Source organism: Eschrichtius robustus, chromosome 3 (genome assembly GCF_028021215.1).
Source record: "Eschrichtius robustus isolate mEscRob2 chromosome 3, mEscRob2.pri, whole genome shotgun sequence".
Lineage (NCBI taxonomy): Eukaryota > Metazoa > Chordata > Mammalia > Artiodactyla > Eschrichtiidae > Eschrichtius > Eschrichtius robustus.
This window is the reverse complement of record NC_090826.1, coordinates 161,240,510-161,264,070: the sequence shown is the minus strand read 5'-3', so window position 1 is coordinate 161,264,070 and position 23,561 is coordinate 161,240,510. Positions and strand designations below refer to the sequence as shown.

General features: G+C 34.2%; 1 protein-coding gene across 3 annotated transcripts in view; it reads left to right on the top strand.

Moving 5' to 3' along the window:
- AKT3 (AKT serine/threonine kinase 3) overlaps positions 1 to 23,561 on the top strand; it is a 379,319-nt gene that overhangs the window by 260,383 nt on the left and 95,375 nt on the right. For all 3 annotated transcript variants that reach the window (XM_068541689.1, XM_068541691.1, XM_068541690.1), the window contains 2 exons: positions 10,283 to 10,405; positions 19,256 to 19,384. In XM_068541689.1, the coding sequence (XP_068397790.1) occupies positions 10,283 to 10,405; positions 19,256 to 19,384 (252 nt within the window). The remainder of the gene's footprint in view (positions 1 to 10,282; positions 10,406 to 19,255; positions 19,385 to 23,561) is intronic.

Genomic DNA, 23,561 nt, shown 5'->3' with positions numbered 1-23,561 from the left:
GAGAAATAGGGCTTGAGGTATTTAGCTGGAAATTTATAACCAAACAACTGTTTCAGAGTCCAGCCATCTGACCTTAGATCCCTTTCAATTCTCCTGAATCATCCTAAGGGTTTAATTTGTATTTTAAGAAATGTAATTTTGGACTATTTATTAAAATATGGCATTTTATCACTATCCTTTCTGGAAGAAACTTTCTTCAAAAACTAAATGTAAATTTATATTACTTTACATTAATTTTTCTGTGTGAAATGCATAGAAACTGAGTTCAGCTTGAGAAGAGGATAGACATGATCTAGAAAACAATCAATATGAATTACCTATTAAATGTAAGTGTACTTTTATTTGATCCTATAAAAGTACATGTTTAAATGTTTTATTGTATAACTGATACCATTCCAACTGTGTAGTATAGTATTTGCTACAGACTGAATCTTTATGTCCCCCCTAAACTCATATGTGGAAACCTAATCCCTAGTGTGATGGCATTTGGAAGGTGGGGCCTTTCTAGTGATTAGGTCATGAAGGTGGAGCCCTCCTGAATAGGATTAGTGCCCTTATAAGGAACACCTCAGAGAGTTCAGTTGCTCCTTCCCCATTGTGAGGACACTGTGAAAAGACAGCTGTCTGTGAACCAGGAAGCAGGTACCCGATCTGCAAGTGCATTGATCTTGGACTTCCCAGCCTCCAGAATTGTGGGAAATAAATTTCTGTAGTTTATAATCCACCCAGTCTGTGGTAATCTGTTATAACATCCCAAATGGACTAAGACAGTATTGTTGACTAGTTTTCTTGTATGTGACCTAGAGACATTCTTTTCATCTTAGGTCTTTTTGTAAACCTAAGGGATGTGTTAATCAGCATTATTGCACAGACTACCATGTCTCATTGCTTAATTAATTAGTTGTCTTTAGGTTACTCAGGTTCCAAGCTCAATCAATATTATGATAATGAATGTAATCATTGTAATTATTGACCCATATTGAGCATATTTTGTTATTCTCTGTTAACTGATATTTTGCTATTACAAAGGAGTGACTAAAGTCTGTATAGACAGTATTTGCAAGAAAAAAATGTAATTGAATTTAAAGTCTTAGATTGCAGTGATAGTTCTCAGGATGTTGTTTAAGTCTAGATCTTTATTTTTTTAAAAAGTTTGTTGCATATTTTTCAAAATATAACAATTTATTTTAAAGGTAAATATTCCGGGTTTGTAATGAAATATAAACTTGTATATTTAGATCATTAAGGCAATCTATTAATATTTACATTACTATATTCCCACAGCATTGCTAAGCACAACACACACACACACAAACATGTAGTCGTCGCTAAAGGAACTTAAATTTCTAAAGGTATATTCCTTGCTTTGAGGAGCAAAAAATTCATTTTTTTAACAAAAGCAAGATTATTTAGTTATTGTATGTGATTTTTTAATGTTTCTAATAAAAATACTTTACCTTCAAAACTTTAAGCCTTATTTTCCTTATAAATAATTCTTTGGAACATATTTTTTAATTTAACTTTTTTCTTTGCAGTACGTATTTATTAAGTACCTAATATGTGCTACATGCTAAGCTTGGTGCTGAGGATGCAAAGCTATAGAGCACTTGTGCAGTCTTCCTCTTTCTCCTGTGCCTCTGCCAAGAAAAAAAAAAAAATTGTTAGAACCCTGAATCAGTAAAATCATCAACAGTATGTTTACTTAAAACCTTTATAAAATTTCTCCCATTATGAAAGTAACAACAGTACATGTATATTGCAGAAAACATCAAAAAGTTATTTCAGTTCAATTGATAAAATACTTATTTATTGACTGCGTGCTACAAGCTAGTCACTATGCTATGTACTTAGTACGTGTCATGAGGAAGACAGATGGTCTCACATTTAAGGAAAGTATAGTGCTCTGGGAAATGGATATTAAACAAATTATTACAGGTAATGTTCAAGGTATAAAACAGAAAAAAAATACTCTAAATCTTACCATCCAGCAATGATCACTATTACCATATTAATGTATTTTCCTGTGTTTATACTGTACCCATAATTTCCATTTTATTTAGTATTGTAAAATACATATTAGTTGCCTAGTAATTAATTATGCAGATGTAATTTATTAAATCCTTACTATATTTTTGAACGTTTAGATTGTTTCCATTACTTAACCAACTTTACTTAAGTATAAGCTACATACAATAAAATGTACTCACTTTAAGTATACATAACTTATATGACTTTTGACAAACATCTATGCATGTAGTCCCCATTACAAAAAGGTGCAGAACATTTCCACTGCCACAAAAAGTTCTGCTATGCCTCTTTGCAGTCAGTCTTCCCTGTCTCATTCTGTCATCTCCTGCTCCTATACCTGGCCCTAGGCAACTACTGATCTGCTTTCTGACACTAAAGATTTGATTTACCTTTTCTAAAATTTCACAGAAATGGAATCATACAATATGTACTCTTTTATGTCTGTTTCTATTTCTTTTGCTCAGCCTAACGTTTTTGAGATTATCCGTGTCTCAGTAGTTTGTTCCTTCATTGCTGAGTCATGAGCATGCTATATCAATGTTTTTTAATCTGTCCTGCGTTTGGTGTACATTTGGATTGTTTCCAGTCATCGCCTACTATGAATAAAGCTGATATGCACATACATGTACAAGTTTTCTTTTTTCTTGGCTAAATACTGGGGAGTATAATTGTTGAGTTTATAATAAGCATATGTTTACATTTTGAAAAATTCCAAAACTGTTTTCCAAAATAGTTGTGTCATTTTGCATTCCCAGTATCAATGCCACAAGAATTCTAGTTGTTCCATATCCACACCAACTCTTGGTGTGGTCAGTCTTTTTAATTGTAGTCATTCTAATGAGTATATAGAAGTATATTATTGCGGTTGGTTTTGAGTTGCATTTTTCTGATGACTAATGATATTAAATATATTTTCACATATTGGCCATTTGCATACATTTTTTTTACCTGTATGTTCAAATATTTTGTCTATTTATTGATTGGGTTATCTTATTATTGAATTATAAGAGTTCTTTATATATTCTGGTTACAAATAGTTTGCCAAATGTATGTATTATCAATAGTTCCTCTCACTTTGCAGAAATATTCTGTTTTTCTCTTTTGCTCATTTTCCTACCGGTTACTGGTCTTTTCTCTTATTGATTTACAAGAGATCTCTATATATTAAGGCAATTCGTTGTTTCTCTGTATCATTATTCACAAATTTTACTTCCATTTTGTTACTTGCCTTCTGATCTTGTTTACTGGGTGCCTCTCACCTCCCCTGTTCCCCTCTCCCTCCACCCCCGTTGGCAGTTCAGAAGCTTTTTTATTGTTGTGAACAAATGTGTGGATCTTTCTCTTTATTTGTGTTTGGATTTTGTTATCATACTTAGTAAGGCTCTCCCCATTAAAATCTGTCATACAAAATCTCCTCACAGTATACTTCGACTACTTTTAGTATTCCCATTATTGCATTTAAATTTTTGATGCATCTGAAGTTTCTTTCATGTAAAATATGCACTAAAGATTATACTTTATTTTTTTCAGATAGTAGCCGAGATATCCCAGTACCATTTATAAAATAAGCCATGTTTACTACATTGATTTGAAATGCTACCTTTATAACATAAATTCGAATCTACTTTGGGACTTCTACTTAGAGCCATTAATTATTCTGTATAGTCAAGAAACAGTACAACATTCTCTTAATTCTTATAGCTTACAATATATTTTAATAGTAGTTTTTCTTGTTTCCCGAGGTAAGATTGTATTTCTATAAACTTCCCTCTTAGGAAAAAAAAAAAAAAAAAAGTTCCTCTCAGACTGTACCTTGCCTTTTCATTGTCTCAGTGATATTTTCTGAGTAACAGAAGTTTCAAATTTTGAAATCCAATTTATCAGTTTGTCTTCTTTGTTTTTTTTAAAATACTGTCTAAGAAATCTTTGTCTATCATGGATGACAAATATTTTCTCCTATATTTCCTTTTATAACTTTTATAATTGTGCTATTACATTTAGGTTTATGATATTTTTTATTGTTATGTATGCTGTAAGCTAAGGATTGAAGTTCATTTTTTATCCCATGTGGATATTTGGTTATTCCAGAATCTATTGTTGAAAAGTCTATCCTTTGCCCCATTGAATGACCTTGACACCTTTGGCAAAAATCAGTTTGACATATGTGTGTGTCCTTTGCTCTAACACTAATACTGCTGCACTATAGAGGCAGTATCCTCAAGGACTCTAGTGGGTGCCACATTTCTTAAGAAGTTTTTCCATTTTGCCTGGTAAGAACAAAAAGTATTTTTAGCTCTATGAGCCTGTGATTTTTTTCACCTGATTCTTTCCAATGGCTCTTTTCCCTGGCCTCAGAATTTTCCTCATATACATATGCTGATTAGTAAGACTCAGAGGCAGTTCATTGCAGGTCCCTGGAGCTCTCCTCTTTGTGGTTCTCTGCCTCATGAATTATAGATACTTTGGTCTCCCCAGTCTCTGAACTCTCTATCCTTACTTCAGGGATTCCACAGGTTCTGTTTCGGTTTTCTTTCCCTGTGTTACATTCTGGATGGTCTCTCCAGGCAGCAAGCTGGAACAACCATAATTACCACCTTGTTTCCCTTTTCTTTGGAGTCACTGTACCTTGAAGCCTAATGCTTAATGTATGAAAATCCTTGTTTTATTTATTCTATATCATGGTCAAAACAGAAGTCTCTAACCTTTATACTTTATGGATATTTCCACTGGATGCAAAATTTTAGGATGTGCTTTTTTTCTTTCAGCAATTTGGACGTATCGTTCCATTGTCCTTTCACTTATATAGTTTCTGAGGAGAAGTCTGGGGAAATTCTCCTATTTGTTCTTCTGTATGTATTGGGTTTTTTTTCCCTTCAGAATTTTTTAAAGATTTTCTGTCACCGGTTTTTCAGCAATTTTAGTGTGATCTGACTGGTTATGTTCTGAGTATTCATGCATGTTTGTGAGTTTTCATCTCACTGAGTTTTGATGAAATACCTAATCTGTGCATTTATCTTTTTTATCCTAGTTTGGAAAAATTCAGGCATTATTTTGCAGATGTCTCCCTCTCCCTTTCAGGATCTGCTGTTATCCATATGTTAGACTCCTTGACACTGTCCAAGAGGTTGCTGAGATTTTTTTTTTTTTTTCAGGTGCAATTTATATAGTTTTATTCTGCTATGATTTCTTGTTCATTTGTCTTTTCTCTTGCAGTGTCTAATCTGTTGTTAATCCCATCTAGTGAAATTTTTATTCAGGTATTATATGTTTCATCTTTAAACATCCTATTTATTTCTATTTCCCATTATCTCTTCTTTATGTTCCTATACTGCTTTAAAGTTACTGTCTATTAATTCCATCATCTCTGTTATTTTTGAGGTCTGTGTCTAATGGCTGACTTTTTTGTTGGTGATGGGTCATATTTTCCTGCATCTTCTCATGTCTAGTAATTGTTGATTGTATACTAGATACTTTGATTTTACTTGAGTGTTTAGATTTTGTTGTCTTCCTTCAAAGAGTGTTACATCTTGTTCTGGAGAGCAGTTATTTGCAAATATGATATTTTACAGTCTTGTTTGTTAGCTTTGTTAATGTATGGTTTAGCTTTTACTCTGACTTCTTTGAAATATCTACTGAATGCCTGTGTGTTCAATAATGACACTCTCCTGACTTTTCTCCAAAGTTAAGCAAATATTGTGACACCATTTATTAAATGGTCATTTTTTTCCCCATATACTTCATATCCTTATATATAGTCATCAACTTTACCATATTCTAAATTTTTATAAAGTAACCTGTTTCTGGCTGCCTGATTTCATTGATATTTCTTTTAATTTATATGCCTATTCCATATGAATTGTAGCTTTATAGTATCTCTAAATTTCTTCAGACAGAAGTTTTCTTGAGAGCATTAATATGTTGAGCAAAAATCTTCTGTTTCAATAATATCTTGGCTCATCTCATTTATTTTTTCTAAAAGAGTCACATACCATTTCTACCTTTATATTCTCTTCTTAGCCCACCTAAGTATGACATCTCTTCCCTGAAAGGTAACATATGACCTAATTCCTATGCCTGGTAAATGTTAATTTCCTTCCTGAAACTTTCTTTTCCTTTATTCTTCAGGTATTCTTTCTGTTTGTATTTCTTTTAGGACTCTATCTTAATATCCTGTTCTGCTTCTTTTTCCTGTCCTTATGTGCAGTCATACCCTAAAATTCTGACCTTAACTCTATTTTCAGTTTCTACTAAATTTCTGGGCTATACCTTGCTTCCTTGGTGTCAACAGTATCCTTTATATAAATGACTCACACATTTACCTTTATACCCTTTGGTTCCATAGTTCTGAAGCTGTGCTATCAAGTTCTTATTTAAATGTCAACAGGTCAAAATAAAATCCATTGCTCCTCTGTCCCCATCCCCATTCTTTTCCTTTACACTGCTGGCAGCAACACCTACTCAGCCATCCTTAGGGAAACTTCAACACTGTTGCTCTCTGCCTTTGCCCAAATGGTGCAAGCTAGTTCCCTCTGGAATATTGACTCTCTTGAAAGGTCTGTTACTAGCACTAATGCTAATAAGAGCACTAAAGCTCTTATCCAGCTCAAAGGTTACTCCTTATATTACCAAACATACTTATTCACTTCTTTAAGTGTGCTTTCTATTTTATAACTACATATTTTTAGTGGAATTATTTATATATCTGGTTGTTCTAACCAAATAGTGATATTCTTTCAGATTGGTACCATTTCCTCTCGTTGTGTCTGCAGCTTTTTCACAATGGTTGTACTGAATTGGTGTTCAGTAAGTTTTGTTGCACTTTATGAATTGTTTACCTGACTACTGTAGTCTCAGATTTTTTTAATTGATTCTCTAGTTGCTGCCAGAGTTGTCTACTTAAAATTATGCTAATTTTTTTCGGACTTCCCTGGTGGCACAGTGGTTAAGAATCCTTCTGCCAATGCAGGGGACATGTGTTCAAGCCCTGGTCCAGAAAGATACCACATGCCGTGGAGCAGCTAAGCCCGTGTGCCACAACTACTAAGCCTGCACTCTAGAGCCTGCGAGCCACAACTACTGAGCCCACGTGCCACAACTACTGAAGCCTGTGCGCCTAGAGCCCATGCTCCTCAACAAGAGAAGCCTGCACACCGCAACAAAGAGTATCCCCCACTCGCCGCAACTAGAGAAAGCCAATGCGCAGCAACAAAGACCCAAAACAGCCAAAAATAAATAAATAAATAAATAAAATTATGCTAAATTTTTTAACCCAAATGTCTTTGACACTCCTTATCTACAAAATTAATCTCTAAACCATATCATGGCAGTCAAGGTCCTAAACAATCTGGCCTCATCTTTGTGGATTTATTTTTTGTTTTCTTCTTTTATTTGCTTAAGTTCTGTCATTATCATGAATGTGTATTATTGTTCTTCAGCTACATGCCCTCCCTATGTGTTGTTTCCTTGCCATTACTATTTTTTTTTCTCTAGAATTAATTTCTTCTACATACATCTATTAATTACTTACTATGTTGATGGATTATACTAGGCTGTGGTCAAAATATAAGATGGATAGAACTTGTGGTCAAAATATTAAGATGGATATTAAGAGGGATTAATTCATTCCACATACATTTATTAATTACCTACTATGTTGATGTACTATACTAGGCTGTGGTCAAAATATTAAGATAGATAAAACTTGCACTGTTTTGTATGCTTCCCTTATATTCTCCATTTGTGAAAAATCCATCCTTCAAAACGTGAGATACTACCTTATCTGTGAAGTCTCCTCAGATCATTCCAATAAAGATTAATCATCCTTTGCCTCCAAAGCATTTTTAATATTAGAATTACAGAATTTCTCATAGCTCTCTTGTTTTTTATCTATGCATATATCTCCTTCATCGGGTTGAATTTCTTAAGGTCAGGGATTATGTCTTAATCACCATTGTATGCCCTCTTTTTCTCTTCCCAGTGTCCAATAACAGTGACTTTAAAATAATTGATGCTCACTAAATGGAAAGTTGGTTCAAAGCCAAGGTAGAAAGTTAGAAGGAATATTCAGAGAAAATCAGGAGAGTTGTAGTACCAAAGCCAAGGAATGTTTATAAGAAGGAGAGGGTAATAAGTGATGTTCTAAGCTCCAGAACGAGACGTTCTTGGTTATGTTAACAGGAATAAGTTCCATAAAGTAGCAAGGGTAGACATCAGAGGAGAGCAGATTGAGAAATAGAGTTCTTCTCCTTAAGTAGCTTTTTTTTTTTTAGCTGATATTTTTATAGAAATTGGCTGGAAGACAAATTGAAGATTTATGGTCTAAATAAAGATCTAGAAGCCTGCATGTATTATGCTGATTTAGGGAAGATCTATATCTTTTGTATAGTAGATGAGTGGGTACTAGGCTTGACATTTGAAGAAAATTTAGAAATCTAACCATTATTTTCATCTCATTAGAAGACTACCATAAATCTGGGTCACAGGGGTTCCTTCATCAAAATTAGTGATATTTTGTATTAAAGGATGACAGAAATTACTTTGACCTAGAAATATTTCAGAATGGTTTTACTGATGATCCATGCTTCTTTCTACTTCCTGTCTTTGTTTGAATGGTAGAGCATTAATAACATGTATGTGCCTGTATAAAATGAATGAATTTTGAAGCATATCCCTGAGTAATTTCATACATTGGTTTGATTTTTGGCATAGTATATTTGGTCATTTATAAGACACATTGAACATTTCTTCAATCAGAATGCCTTTTATATTTGATGGTGTGTCATAGTTTTAATTGACCTCATTTTTTTTTTCTTGGTATTAACATAAAAAGTTGGTGGAGTTGCAATCAACAGCATCTTAGATTTGATAAAATATGACAATATAGTAGAGAGCATTCAAGTTTAGAGACTATCTGCCAAACATTTTAGTTTTACTATAAGTAATGTTGAGCCAGTCTTTTTTGGCAATAGTTACATGATATTACCTCCCTCTCTTTACTATGACAATGGGTTATGCATAAATTTTATCTTAAAATAATGATAAACTCTTAAGTGGAGTTGGAGGTGGGAAAAGGGAAGATGGAATCTATAGAGAACCTCTTTTATGTTACCTAAATTATGATTTGGTGTGTGAGAAACAAATCTCAGTTAACCATAATTCTTACAAATTTGTAGAAGCAGTTTGTAGAAGTAATCCATGTGAAAATATAGTTAATTTCTGATCTTGCAGTCAAGGATACATTGATTAGTTCATTTCTTTAATCAAAGACATGTATTGAGTACCTACTGTGATACTTGGCAGTGTGCTCAGCACTGCGAACCATCTTTTGTTGTTCTTGGTGGATTTCTTAATACAGTGAAACAGTACACAAAAAGGTCAGTAGTCAATTCATAGTGCCTGAAACTGGCTCCTTCCTCATATACATTATTGAACTGAGAGCTGAGACAGGCAGTTTCTTAAATAAAGAGGCTGTCTAAATGGAGAGCTGGATGCTTGACCACAGTGAGAACCCAATAAATATTTGTTGACTGTTGTTGACGGGAAATGGATGGGCTTATAGTTTTAAGTGATTACATTTGAAAAGATTGGTGTCATAGTTAATTATTATTGAAATAGGAAGAGTCTACATTGAGAACTATTAGGGAAATAATGGGAGCTTCTCAGTCCATTTTGGGCATTACTAAAATAAATTGAAAACGTAAAGCCTCACAGTTTCTCATTGCAGAAAACATGGATTTAAACGTTGAAAACATTTCTAGAGGTATCATGATGAATCAAGAGTTGTAGAATTTAGCAAGTTCACATAAATAAGGTTCCACAAATCAGCAGTCCTTTCTTTGAAATCAAGTGTAAATCAGATAATTAAGTAGAAATATTACATCTATGCTTATGTGCATTTATTTTAATAAAGTCTCAATACCTAATCCTTGAAAGAGTGAAGCAACAGTATACTGAGGGAGAGATGTAATCTGATGATGCATACTTTTTCCTCTGGTAACTGAAGGTTAAATGGGTAGCAAGCAGAATGCCTTAAACAAGATTGGTATATTGATTAAAGCGCTGACTTAACAGCTCGCAGTCTCCCCTTGGAAACCTGGAAAAGATAAGCCAGCTGCTGTCTAAGAGTGCTCAGTGTCCACTGAGAGTACACTATCTATCATCACAATATGGTGGTGAGAGGTGTTTTATGTTTGTGTTAATTTCCCCCACTAAATCAGTAATTATTACAATCCTGTCCCTGCTGTTTACCCTGCAGCTGTTTTTCCATTTGTCGAGAGAGCGGGTGTTCTCTGAGGACCGCACACGTTTCTATGGTGCAGAAATTGTCTCTGCCTTGGACTATCTACATTCCGGAAAGATTGTGTACCGTGATCTCAAGGTAAAAAAGAAAAGTAATCAGAATTTGTTTTTGCAGAGGCTGTAGGGACAAACACAAAGTAATTACAAAGTTACACAGTTTGGAGAAAAGCAGATTTAGTTGGGAAATAAAACCACTCTGTTTAAGAATTTGGTTCACTGTATTTGACAGGAAATTTCATTCACCAGTAAATGTGTCGTTCTTTTATGTCCAAGTTTTTGACATGCAAAATAAGTTCTTTTTGACTGCTCTGATCAAATATGATCTACCAATAATAGTTGCGTTTTTCTGAAAGTGTAATGAGTAATGTTAAACATCTGATTATAAGTCAAGTAACTTTGCAAGTGACATTTTAAAATAAATTTCATTATTATATCCTAACATCCTGTGATGTATTATGAAGAAATTTTTATAATAAATAAGATTATTTGGGGGAAGGAAAATATTTGATTTGGTATTAAATTTTTAGTGGGTTTAAATACCTGAAGCATTTTAATATAGCCTTTTATCAATTTGTTTAGTTTCCATTTTAAAAAGCACTGTATTTGTTTTATCAGTAATAGTGACTTTATTTCTCTAAGTTTCTTTCTGTTAAGACCCTCAGAATAGCTCAGGGATTGGCAAACTTTCTGTGAAGGCCAGATAGTAAATATTTTAGGCTTTGCTGCTCTTACAGTGTCTTTTGCAACTCCTCAGGGCTGCTGTTGTAGGGTGAAAGCAGCCACAGACAATATGTAAATGAGCGTGTCTGGCTGTGTTCCCGTAAAACTTTAATTACAAAAACAGGCAGTAGGCAAGATTTCACCCACAGGCCATATTTTGCTGACCCCTGGAGTAACTCATAAAAGGTAGCAGTAATTCTCGTGACACTGTTTTGAATTAGATTGGTCATATTAAGGAAATTTGTACCATGACACACTCTGAACAAGTTCTAAATGTGACAATCTTACTTTCTTAAAAAGTAAATCATATGATAATCTTGACCTATTAAAATCTGACACAGAATTGCTTTATTTATCAAGTACTAGTTCATTTAAAATATGATTTGTAGAAATAGAAGTTATACTAGTCTTTTACGAAATTCTGTTTCTATGAAATAAGTTATATATTTACATATTATAGCACGTAAGAGAAATCACAATTATCCCCTCACTCTCATTCACTCCTTTTTAAACACCTGTGATTCTTAAGTTATCTAATTATTTAAGCAGTTGTCTAAGTTATTTTAAGATGTTGCTCTCACATACATTTGTATTATGAATGATCCCTAAGAAGTAACTATCTCAAAAAATATTATTTTACATGATGACAATGAAATATAGTATGTATTTTTTTAACATCTTTATTGGAGTATAATTGCTGTACAATGGTGTGTTAGTTTCTGCTTTATAACAAAGTGAATCAGTTATACATATACATATATCCCCATATCTCCTCCCTCTTGCGTCTCCCTCCCACCCTCCCTATCCTGTCCCTCTAGGTGGTCACAAAGCACCGAGCTGATCTCCCTGTGCTATGTGGCTGCTTCCCACTAGCTATCGATTTTACATTTGTTAGTGTATATATGTCCATGCCACTCTCTCACTTCATCTCAGCTTACCCTTCCCCCTCCCTATGTCCTCAAGTCCAAGTCCATTCTCTATGTCTGCGTCTTTATTCCTGTCCTGCCCCTAGGTTCTTCAGAACCTTTTTTTTTTTTTAGATTCCATATATATGTGTTAGCATATGGTATTTTTTCTCTTTCTGACTTACTTCACTCTGTATGACAGACTCTAGGTCCATCCACCTCACTACAAATAACTCAGTTTCGTTTCTTTTTATGGCTGAGTAATATTCCATTGTATATATGTGCCACATCTTCTTTATTGTTTTATTTCTTAACATATTATTGATTAAAGAAGCTATAAAATTCTGTTTTTAGGAAAAATGAACTATGCAACTATATCTATATCAGGGATGATCAACTAAGTACCCAAATAGACCAGAGATGGATATAAATCAACAATAGGATTGTATTTAGCCTGCAGCTTTTTATAGCCAGGAGTGGCAGAATTCAGCATCCCTATATCTGATGTCTGAATGGCCAAATAATCCTATAACATTTAAATGTCTTGAATCCAGAGTTTTAAAAAAGAATTTAGTTATATGGTATGAGAAAACATAAGTTATATAGCATTTCCAAATTTACTTAGAAGTAGTTAGCTCTTCTCTGCCTGATCTACTCCCCCCTACCATTCCCACTTTATATTTTATGAATTCTGTTTGTAGGGAGAAGGGGGAGAATTTCCTGGATTTAAGAAAATGAGAATAATTTTGAAGTACTTAGTAATATATCCAAAATGCTTAAAGCTGGAGGATGGAATTATTAGTCTAAAGAAACAAAAGAATACTCACTTGATTGCTAGCATTGATTAAGGAATGATATAATTGGGGTGGTTTTGGTCAGCATCTCCATTGATCATTTCTCATTAATGAATCAACATATTGGTACATTGAAGTTCATTTAATGAGTTTTGTTGCTCCATCCTTTCTGATGATGAAATTAGACTAAATTTATTAAGCCACAGTGCTAATACTTTGTATATGAATACCAGTCAGGTAGTTACCATATAAACAGACCACTAACTTTCTTAGACAATTAAGTGGCCTCTGCTCTCTAAATTTATTTACTTTTTAATATAACCTTAAGTTAAAGGTCTAAGTAAATGTATAGCATTGGACAGAATCCATGGAACATACACCGAGAAGAATGGATAATGTAAAAAGTCAGACATTCACAATTTATACGTGTTGTTTGTATCCATATTGCACATGATAGAATGAGATCTTTAGGTAGAATCATAAAAATTTAGAGCTGACCCATAGTTTACAGCTGAGCTCATTGAAGACTAGAAGCCTAGTAAGGGATTTACTCAAAGTAATGGACTAAGTTGGTGACATAGTCAAAATTATTGGATTCCATGAATCCTAGCTCCAGGTATAATGTTCTTTTTTATTACACCATTCTGCCTTTCTAGAGATGAAATGAACTTTAGGTGGGGGAATTCATTGGATTAATTCTAGGAGATCTTTGTAAATCTAAAATTTGAATAAAGCTGCCAAAGATAAGAGAAGGAATGTTTTAAATATACTTATACAAAATATATTCAAAATAGCATTATCAAAAACTGATTTAGGTACCCACTTTGATTTGTCTCAGATTTGTCTCTGTCTTCTCCTTACTAATGACCTTGTGTTTATTCAAATACAAATCCGTTTGAGATACTTATGGTAGCTGCACCTCTCAAGTAAATCAGTACCTGTTTGCCACTGCCCCATTCATCATTAGAGGCAAAGCCTTATTTCATGTGCAAGTTAATTTAAGACATTTTATCAGTTCATAGTTCCTAATAACTTGGTGTTCACAGCAACAGATAAATTATTGCAACTTTTGTTGTACTTTAAAAAGTAAGTTTGCATAATTTATCAATACATGTCATGATATTAAATTTTGCTTCAGTAAGGACCCAAATTCTTTGTGATTACTTAGGAAAAACTGATGTTGCTTTATGATAGCATAAAAATTTGAAGAAATCTCTCCTAAGACTGTGTCAGTAGTATAAATTTTTTTGAAAACTTATTTTCTGCTTAGCTCTTGTTTTTGTAAGTATTCAATATACCTTTCTTTTCAATGACGATGGCCATCCAAGGATAGGATAGGCTGAATTAGGGACATTTGCAAAGGTACTGATACTGGAATTTCATTAAGAATTAATTTCTGGGACTTCCCTGGTGGCGTAGTGGTTAAGAATCCGCCTGCCAATGTAGGGGACACGGGTTCCATCCCTGGTCTGGGAGGATCCCACATGCTGTGGAGCAACTAAGCGCATGTGCCACAACTACTGAGCCCACGTGCCACAACTACTGAAGCCCACGCACCTAGAGCCCGTGCTCCACAACAAGAGAAGCCACCACAATGAGAAGCCTGCGCACCGCAACGAAGAGTACCCCCCGCTCGCCGCAACTAGAGAAAGCCTGTGCACAGCAACAAAGACCCAACACAGCCATAAATAAATAAATAAATAAATAAATATTTTTTAAAAAGAATTAATTTCTCCCAAGAATTTATGACAGGGGGAGGGGCAAAAAAATGCGTAAATTGCTACTGTATTCTACTTGTGGAAAATCTAATTTTGTTTTCTACCTAATCAGAGAATTTAATGGTTAATTTAACCACTTACATTGTTAATGTGAGAAACTGCCAGATAGATTTAGATAGTTTCTAAGACTCAGTGATGGCACAAAGGGATGGTTTCAGAGAGCCTTATATCACAGCCCTCCCAGTCTTCCTCAACTCCTAAATAAACCAGCGGTCTGAATGAAACAGTGTGCTTACTTTACATACAGAGTCTCAAGACACATCCTCTAACTCCCACTTCTAACCAGTCACTCTGGATTTCCTCTTTCATAAAAATTTTAAGCCACTGCTACTAAGAACCCCTTCCACCTCTAACATTAACTTATACTATTGGGCTATGTTACTCAAGTGTAGTAAATTCTTAAATGTAGTATTTCTTAAACCCTAACCTAGATGGGATCTCTGCTATTGTATATTGTGAATTCTTTTCCATCTTAGGAAGGTTCAAAGTTTTCCTTTCAGCATTTCAACACACTGTCTTAATTCCATGGTCATTAAGTTCCTGTAGGTCAGCCATGTGACATTTGCAACTTGGATACCCATAAACCTAAATATGCAGTGTGCAGGGGAGGAATTTCTTATTACATTCTTGAGCCTGAGGCAGTCTTTGTACTGATGTAACTGTGCTAAAAAGGGTTTGTAAGAGTGAGTGAAGGGTCTTGTTTTTGGTATTGCTACAGTAGTTGTCAGAGCCCTTAGGAACTGCTATTATCATTCCTTTGTTTAATCACAAAGTGTCAGCCATTTAATTAAAATGATACCTAAAAGATATATATATGTGTGTGTATATTTATCATAGATATTAGAATATATATGAATTGTATATTAGAATGCTTTTAAAAACTTAAAAGTTAAAAACTCTTAAACTTTCTAATAAGAAGAGTTTAATTTTATTCGAGACACCAGCAAGAGCAGAAAAAGGAGCCTAGTGTTTTCTTGCTATAATTTCTTGTTCACAAAGCACAGAGGAAAAAAGATTTCAAAATCTACCAAATCAAGATCCTCTGTCAAATAATGCCTGTCCATTTCAACTGGGTAAAAAATGTTGCCTTTTTAAGTGGAAACTCTAGCATGACTAATATTTTTGTCTCCTCAAAATATGAACTATTAGATGACAAACAATCCTCTGATACAAATTGTAAGCATTACCCAGATTTGAATATACAATCTTTTCTTTCAGACTTCCTATTTAACTTCATACATTGCTTTTGCTGGTGGATGCATCCATTAAGCATAAACATAATGCCCTGCTCTCAATCCTAGATGCGAAGATTGATAGTGGAGATAAAACAGATGCATATAAAGTTTTATAATAGAGAGTACCTGAACAGTCAGTTACAGTGTATGCATTTTTCCTTTTATGGTTAAAAAAAGGAAGAAGGAAAGCATTAGATTTAGGAGAGAGAACCAAAGAAAGGTGATTTGTAAATATGTTTATTCCTCCTTTACACAGTGGAAGGGTCCCTAAAAATGTTTGACTAAATCTTCTTTATGTTAGTGTCAAATGCACTAAGGAAGTGATTTCCAGGTGTTTTTGGTATATCTAAGCCATTGATCTGCTTTGGAAAGATTACCAGGTGATTCTGTGCATCCTTCACATTTGTGAATCATAACACTGATCGTTCTTATATTTTATGAAAACTTTGTTATGCATCTATATAAAATTATTATTTATTTTTTAAACCAGACTGGATATTTAATTACCCCCAATTTATCTTTATACAAGATTAGATTTGGGGATATCATTTTTTTTAAGGTGATGTATCTCTGACTGTTGTTCATACTGATGGACAAGTTGTTTTTGTCATTCATGCTCAGCAAAATGACATTTCAGGATGGTGAGAGAAGAAAAATAATTGATGGAAGAAGGTGGACACTATTATAAAATAACTGGCTCAAAAATTGTAAAATATTTTTATTGTTTATTCAAAAGAAATCGTTGCATATTAAAAAGTGTTTTTAATGAAGTCATCGAGCTGACAAAAGTGTTTTATAGGATTCCATTTCTGAACTTTGCTCTTGTATAGAAGAGCACACACCATTTTGATAAATTATAAATCAACCATTAAACTCTCCATGTTTAATAAATGATCAATACATTTATTGATTAAGTTCTACATTCAGTTTCTCATTTAATTCTCAGAACAATCACATTGGAATTGTTACTGTTATTTACCTCTGTGTTATAGATGCAGTTGAGGCACATAGATGTCAACAGCACGCACAAGGTTACACAGTAAGAGATAAAACTTGAATTTACGTTTAAGTTCTCTGACTTGGCTCCGTAATCTTATGCACATTGCTCTCTACTGCCTCCTATGCAATATGCTACCTTATCCCCATTATGGTGACCTTTACCCCATCTCTCACAGTCATCCTATAGGCTGACCTTATTTCTGACTATATCGTTGTAATTAAGCTGATTTATAAAACAAGTAGAATGATCGACTGTCCTGTTTTGCCTAGAACTTCCCCAGTTGTAGAACTTTAAAGTCCTGCATCCTGGGAACCCCCCTCAGTTCTAGGTAAACTGGGACTCTTGGTCACTTTCATCCTGTTCCTATTCTTCACTCAAACCCTGTCCCTGCATCTCATTTCATTCCTCATCCCTCAACCCTTGGTATCTTGGAAATGAGATGTGAGATTAGAGAATTAGGTATGAATCGGGAATTTAAAAAATATATGTACTTATTGGTATTAAAAAACAGTATTTATATGTTTTGATACTTCTGTATCTATCCACTTCAAAACAGTCTCGTCAAAATGTGGAGAATTAGCACATTAGTGCATACTATCGTGTTTCACTTTGCATGTAAAGCACATAAAGTGAATTGACATAATATACACCAAACACATTTTATTCAATATTATTATGTATTATTTGATGTTTTTATAAGAATTTTTGTGTATTATAAAAGATATAGTATTTTAAGAACTTAATTTGGTTTTGTTTTTATATGTTATGATGTATTCATGTTAGAACAATAAGCATATTTTTAAAAGTTAAGAAAAGAGCATATATATTTTCATTCAACAAAACAACAGACACTCCAGTGTATACTTCTCTTTCTTGTTATGGCAAGGTAGGAGCAGGAGGGAGAAGAGAGTGCTGTTTGAAAGAGAAGGAAAAAGGGGAGAAAATCAGAAGCAGGAAGAAGAGAAGGGTTTTCAAGGCAGAAAGAGAAGTAGACAGAGATTCTTGACATTTCTGATTGGTTTCTGTATTTAGGACTTACTGCCATTTGTGCAAATTGGGTTTGATTTTGGGGTTCCAGTTAGTAGAGAATCATGAGGAAGATGCAGTCTCTCTGAATTTAGATAAAATAAGAGAACTTTCATTTTTGAAAGGTTTAGCAATATATTTAGGGTTCATTCAGTTCTCTGTAGACAAGTCAAAGACACTCATTTCTCTAAGTCTATGCAGTGCATGAAACGTATTGAGCATTGAGTTCAGTTGGGTAGCACATTTAAGTTCTATACTTAAGGACTTATGTGTACTCTGAGCTTTCCTTCACTGAGCACAGCTTGCTTAACTGTATTTAGTTTCTGGTTTATAAGACATTGGGTAATATGACAGAGTATAACATCATCACATTTTATATGATTGTTGTCTGTTTATGTTCTTATATGGAGTTCTATTTTGAATTTGATACTGACTTCAGAGTTTGGGTAGGCACTTTCATACATCATCATGTTAAGGAGTAGAATAATGATCTATTCCTTAAGTAAGTTAATTATCATTCATCCTGCTACTATTTTTTTTCACATGTGTTTTTTGTGAATGCATTTCTGTGTATTCCTTTAGGTTATATCTATATGACTGAGCAAGATTAGGGGCCCCATCTATATGTAAGACTATAAGGTTACAACTCAGAACTCACATGTATCTCTACATGATGATAATTGTAACTTTAGGTTCAAATTGAAAGAAAAAGGTCAGTTATTGTTACTATTTTTAATTGCATTGGCTTTGCACAAACTCTTTTCCCCCTTGCATTTCATAATTTTCGCTTGAGGCAGATGATCTTACTATTTGGTTACGTCTTCAAGATTGTTCTTTTTGTATTAATGGATTCAAAGAGATTCCAACTTTATAATACCTGTGCTATATGTTTTCATTAACTGTTGAATGTTTGACTTTCATATTCTTTTTATTTGTAAAAGGATTGGTAGTTCTTAATTACAAAGAATTGCAAAAGAGGATATTGCCTTACCTTATAAAACCAGATTTAGGTTTGATCTATAACCACCACCAAAGAAACATTTCTGTAAGTGAATATTTTATAGTAGCACTAGACTCCCAAGAGAAATGGTTGAAAACCATCTGCATATATCCAGAAGAAGATGCTTGTCTCTTTGGGATTGTTTAGATCACAATTTATTTTAAACAGGAAAAAAGAGGATTGATGTTTGCTTTGGGAAGTTAATTAGGCTTTACTTCTCAGAACTTATGCAATAACGGGCTCTTACTCCTATGGGTTTAAAAATCAATTTATTATTGTGAAGTATTTGATAAAATGTTTCTTTTTACACATGAGTTAGGAAGCTACAGGGTTTGTCAGTACTGAAAAGTTCTATGAACTCTGTGTCCTCTTTCCAAAATATCTTACTCAACATTCAATTATTTTTCAAAACAGTATTTTCCTATTTTTGAAGACTATGGAACAAATTATGTTATCTTTCTTACTACACAGTTGGAGAATTTGATGCTGGATAAAGATGGCCACATAAAAATTACCGATTTTGGACTTTGCAAAGAAGGGATCACAGATGCAGCCACCATGAAGACGTTCTGTGGTACACCAGAGTATCTGGCCCCAGAGGTAGGCTATGTTTCCATTCATAGAAACAAATAACACTGATATAATGTTTTGCAAAGTAAACCATTTAAGCATTAAAAAAAATAGCAGTGTCTACTACTCTGACCTGGATTTCAACATGAATCAAATCTGTTTTGCTCCCACTTGTTCAACATGGTATTCTAGGGCAAAAATATATATAAGTTAAACTTTATAAACTATATAAGTACAAGGATACTGGTAACTACAATAAAGTCCATTTTTATTTCTTGGCCATGTGTGTTTTATTTCTTGATTATGCCTATTTTATTTCATTTATTAAAATAGAATAATTGAATGACTACAGCAAGAATGTGAACAGTTTTATAAACCATCTTGGATTTTCCTTAGAGACAAAGAAACAGTGATAATTTGTATTTGTAATATCGTGGGTTTTCATACTTAATGATTGGGAAGTATTTCATTGGGAGAGTTAATGAAATGACAGTAGCTGTATTTTGGAAATCATGCCAAATCAAAGCAAGCTTCAACTAGTGCCCTCCCCATTCTGAGGATTCCATACTAATTCATTAATTTGTTTATTCAAACAATTCTATATTATTCATCTACTATATACTGGGTATTTTTCTGGGTGGTGTGTTTATACGAACAAGACACAAAGGACCCTGCTCTCAGGGAACTCACTTCTGGTGGAGGGAGACATAATAAAAATATATATATAACAATGTCATGCGATGAAGATGTGTCATGAAGGAAAAGAAGCTAGATAAAGGGAGGTTGTGGTGTGGTGGATGTGTTAGGTAGTGTTCTCATTACTATTACTACAAAACAGACCACTGCAAAGCCTAACCATTTTATGTGATTGAAGGTTCTGAGTCAGGACAGCAGGAATGACTGCTCCATGGTACATGGGGCACGGCAGGGGGTGACTCTGGCTGGAGGCTGGAATCTGGAAGCTCCCCTCTTTCTGTGTCTGACAGTTAATGCTGGCTCTCAACTGGTACCTTACAGGGCTCTCAAAAGCCTCAGCTTCTCCAAGTGGCCTGGTTTCCTCATACTGGTGGCTTCAGGGTAGCCAGACTATTTTGGCTGTGGGTTCTAAAAGTGAACGTCCTAGGGGACAGTTTAGAAACTGCTTCCATTTTTTTAAAACCTAGCAAACCATGAAGAAATGTTTCATTAGTTTTTTGAAAATTTTTCTTCATAGTATATTTTTAAAAATTTTGTTATCACATACCATAAATTCTGCCTTTTAAAGTGCACAGTAGTGGTTTTTAGTATGTTCAAAGTTGTGCAATCATCACCACTGTCTAATTCCAGAATATTTTCATTATTACAACAAAGAAATCCCATACACATTAGTTCCTCCCCTATCTCCCCTCGTCCCAGAAAACTACTAATCTACTTTCTGTCTCTATAGATGTGCTTGTTCTGGACATTTCATATAAATGGAATCATACAATATGTGGCCTCTTGTGTCTGGCTTCTTTTACTTAGTATGTTTTCAAGATTCATCCATGCTTCAGCATGTTATTGATACTTCATTTTTATGGCCAAATAATATTCTATTGTATGAATATAAACACATTTTATTTATCCATTCAGCAGCTGATGGACATTTAGGTTGCTTCCAGGTTTTGGCTGATCATGCTGCTATGAACATTTCTCTGTGAATCCCCTTTTATGGCCTTGTTTCAGGAACTGCACATCATTTCTGTCATATGCTTATTGGTTTAGCATTCCTAAGCCTACACATATTTAAGGGGTAGTGACATAGACCCCACCTCTACATTGTAAAAGAGCATGTGAGATGGGAGATACTGTTACAGCTGTCTTTGGAAAATATAATCTTCTACAGATAGAATGTTCAGGGAAAGAGGGGTTTAATCAGAGACCTGAATGCTAAGAGGCAACTATTGTAAAAATAGACGGGAAGAGCTTTCCAAACACAGAGAGCAGCTAGTATAAAAACTGTGAGGCAGAACAAGTTCAGTTCTTCCCTCAAACTCCAACAAGGTTAGTGTGGCTAGAGCCAAATAGGGAGGCATTAATCTTTGATGGATGAAGATAACTATTTATTGAACATGTATTATGTGCCACATGCTATATATGTACATTGCATATTTGGAATAACCTTTTGTGATAGAAAACCTGTTTTTTCAAAGGTGAGGGAACTGAGGATCAGAATTTTTCTAATGTAATCTGTACAGTAAATCCCCTACATACGAATCTTCAAGTTGCGAACTTTCAAAGATGCGAACACGTCAGGTGTGAGTGAAATTGCAGCTTGCCCTCCGTCTCCTATTGCTAACAACCCCTCAGTTCTACCATCTCCCACCTCCTCTCCCTTCTGCAGTCAGTAACTCTTCTTGCCTGTTCACTCGATGCCAGCCCCTGTATGCCACCTGTTGGACTGTACTACCGTACTTTTCAAGGTACTGTACTGTAAGATTAAAAATGTTTTCTTTATTTTTTGTTTGTTTATTTTGTATGTATTATTTGTGTGAAAACTATTGTAAACCTATTACAGTACAGTACTATGTAGCCAATTGTGTTAGTTGGGTACCTAAGCTAACTTTGTTGGACTTAAGAACAAGTTGGACTTACGAACACACTCTCGGAGCGGAACTTGTTCATATGTAGGGGACTTACTGTACACAGCTAGGAGGTGGTAGAGATAGAATTAGGATTCTAACTAGGTTCATCTTATAAAGCCTATTTTTACTTTTTTAACCACATACATCATGGCCCAAAACAGTCACTATTTCAAGGCCACTTATAGATGTAAATAATTGTCATTTTTAAAATAGATGCTTTGTAAATGCTCAACAGCAAAAGGTAATCAAAAGAATTAGGAAATAAGAATACATTCAGAATGATACTAGCATTCCTATACATATAGTAACTAATGCCAGTTTATTATTACAATAGTTCTTTTCAGTTAGAGATTAAATTTACATTTCAAGAATGTTGAGTTACTGTAAATAAATGCTAGTAATTTGAAATATTAGCAGTATTTTTCACAGTAAATTTCCAAATATTATTTTATCGAGGGCTGCCAAAAATAACATTTTTTCTGTTATGAAATCTGGAGTTTAAAATTTTCCATTTTTGTAGCTGAATTAGGTAAAAGTTTAGAAATGTTGTTTCTTGTTTATTCAAATCCAAGATTACATTTTCTAGAATAGGATTGTTTTTGTGAATGTCATGAAAAACAAAATCTTTGTTTCTCTGGAGTTCCAATTGCCCTTGCTATACATTTACTATGGCTGATGATATCCCATATTTAGAATAACAAAATTAGTTGTGTCACGATTAGGGGAAATTATTTCTGTAGAAGATAAATACATCTCATTTCAGAAGCAGATGATCTCCTAAGAAACAAAGATATTGTTTTATATGCAAATGTCATCAACTGAAGAACAAAACCAAGAATTTAATGCAAGAAGAGTCCAATTGTTTCTAAATAGAAAGTTTACAATTCACAAGGAATTGTCAATTTCTTTTTAAAGACCCGTAAGAAAACCTTTCTGTATACCTTTTAAAAAAAATGTTGCAGGAGTCTGGTCTTTAAAAGAAGTTTATATACCCCATGGCTGATAGATGTTGATTCATAATTAAAATCTTGACACCTTGTTTTTACAGGGGAGAGTGAGCATTGTGGTTACTATCTGTGGATGACAAATCTTGAAACAACTAACTTCTCATGCAGTTATGTTTTTATATTCTAAGTATTTGTGTCCAACACTGCATTTTGTTAAATCAGGGTAACTTTGTGTCATACTCTTACTTTTTTTTTATTTTTTATTTTTTTAATTTAATTTTATTTTTGGCTGTGTTGGGTCTTTGTTTCTGTGCGAGGGCTTTCTCCAGTTGCGGCAAGCGGGGGCCACTCTTCATCGCGGTGCGCGGGCCTCTCACTATCGCAGCCTGTCTTGTTGCGGAGCACAAGCTCCAGACGCGCAGGCTCAGTAGTTGTGGCTCACGGGCCTAGTTGCTCCACGGCATGTGGGATCTTCCCAGACCAGGGCTCGAACCCGTGTCCCCTGCATTGGCAGGCAGATTCTCAACCACTGCGCCCCCAGGGAAGCCCCTATACTCTTACTTTTAAAAACAAGAATTTAAGTCCTTTTTTCTGGTCTCTGATATGGACCATTTCACTGAAGAGCACTCATTCATTAATTAAAGAAATATTTATTGA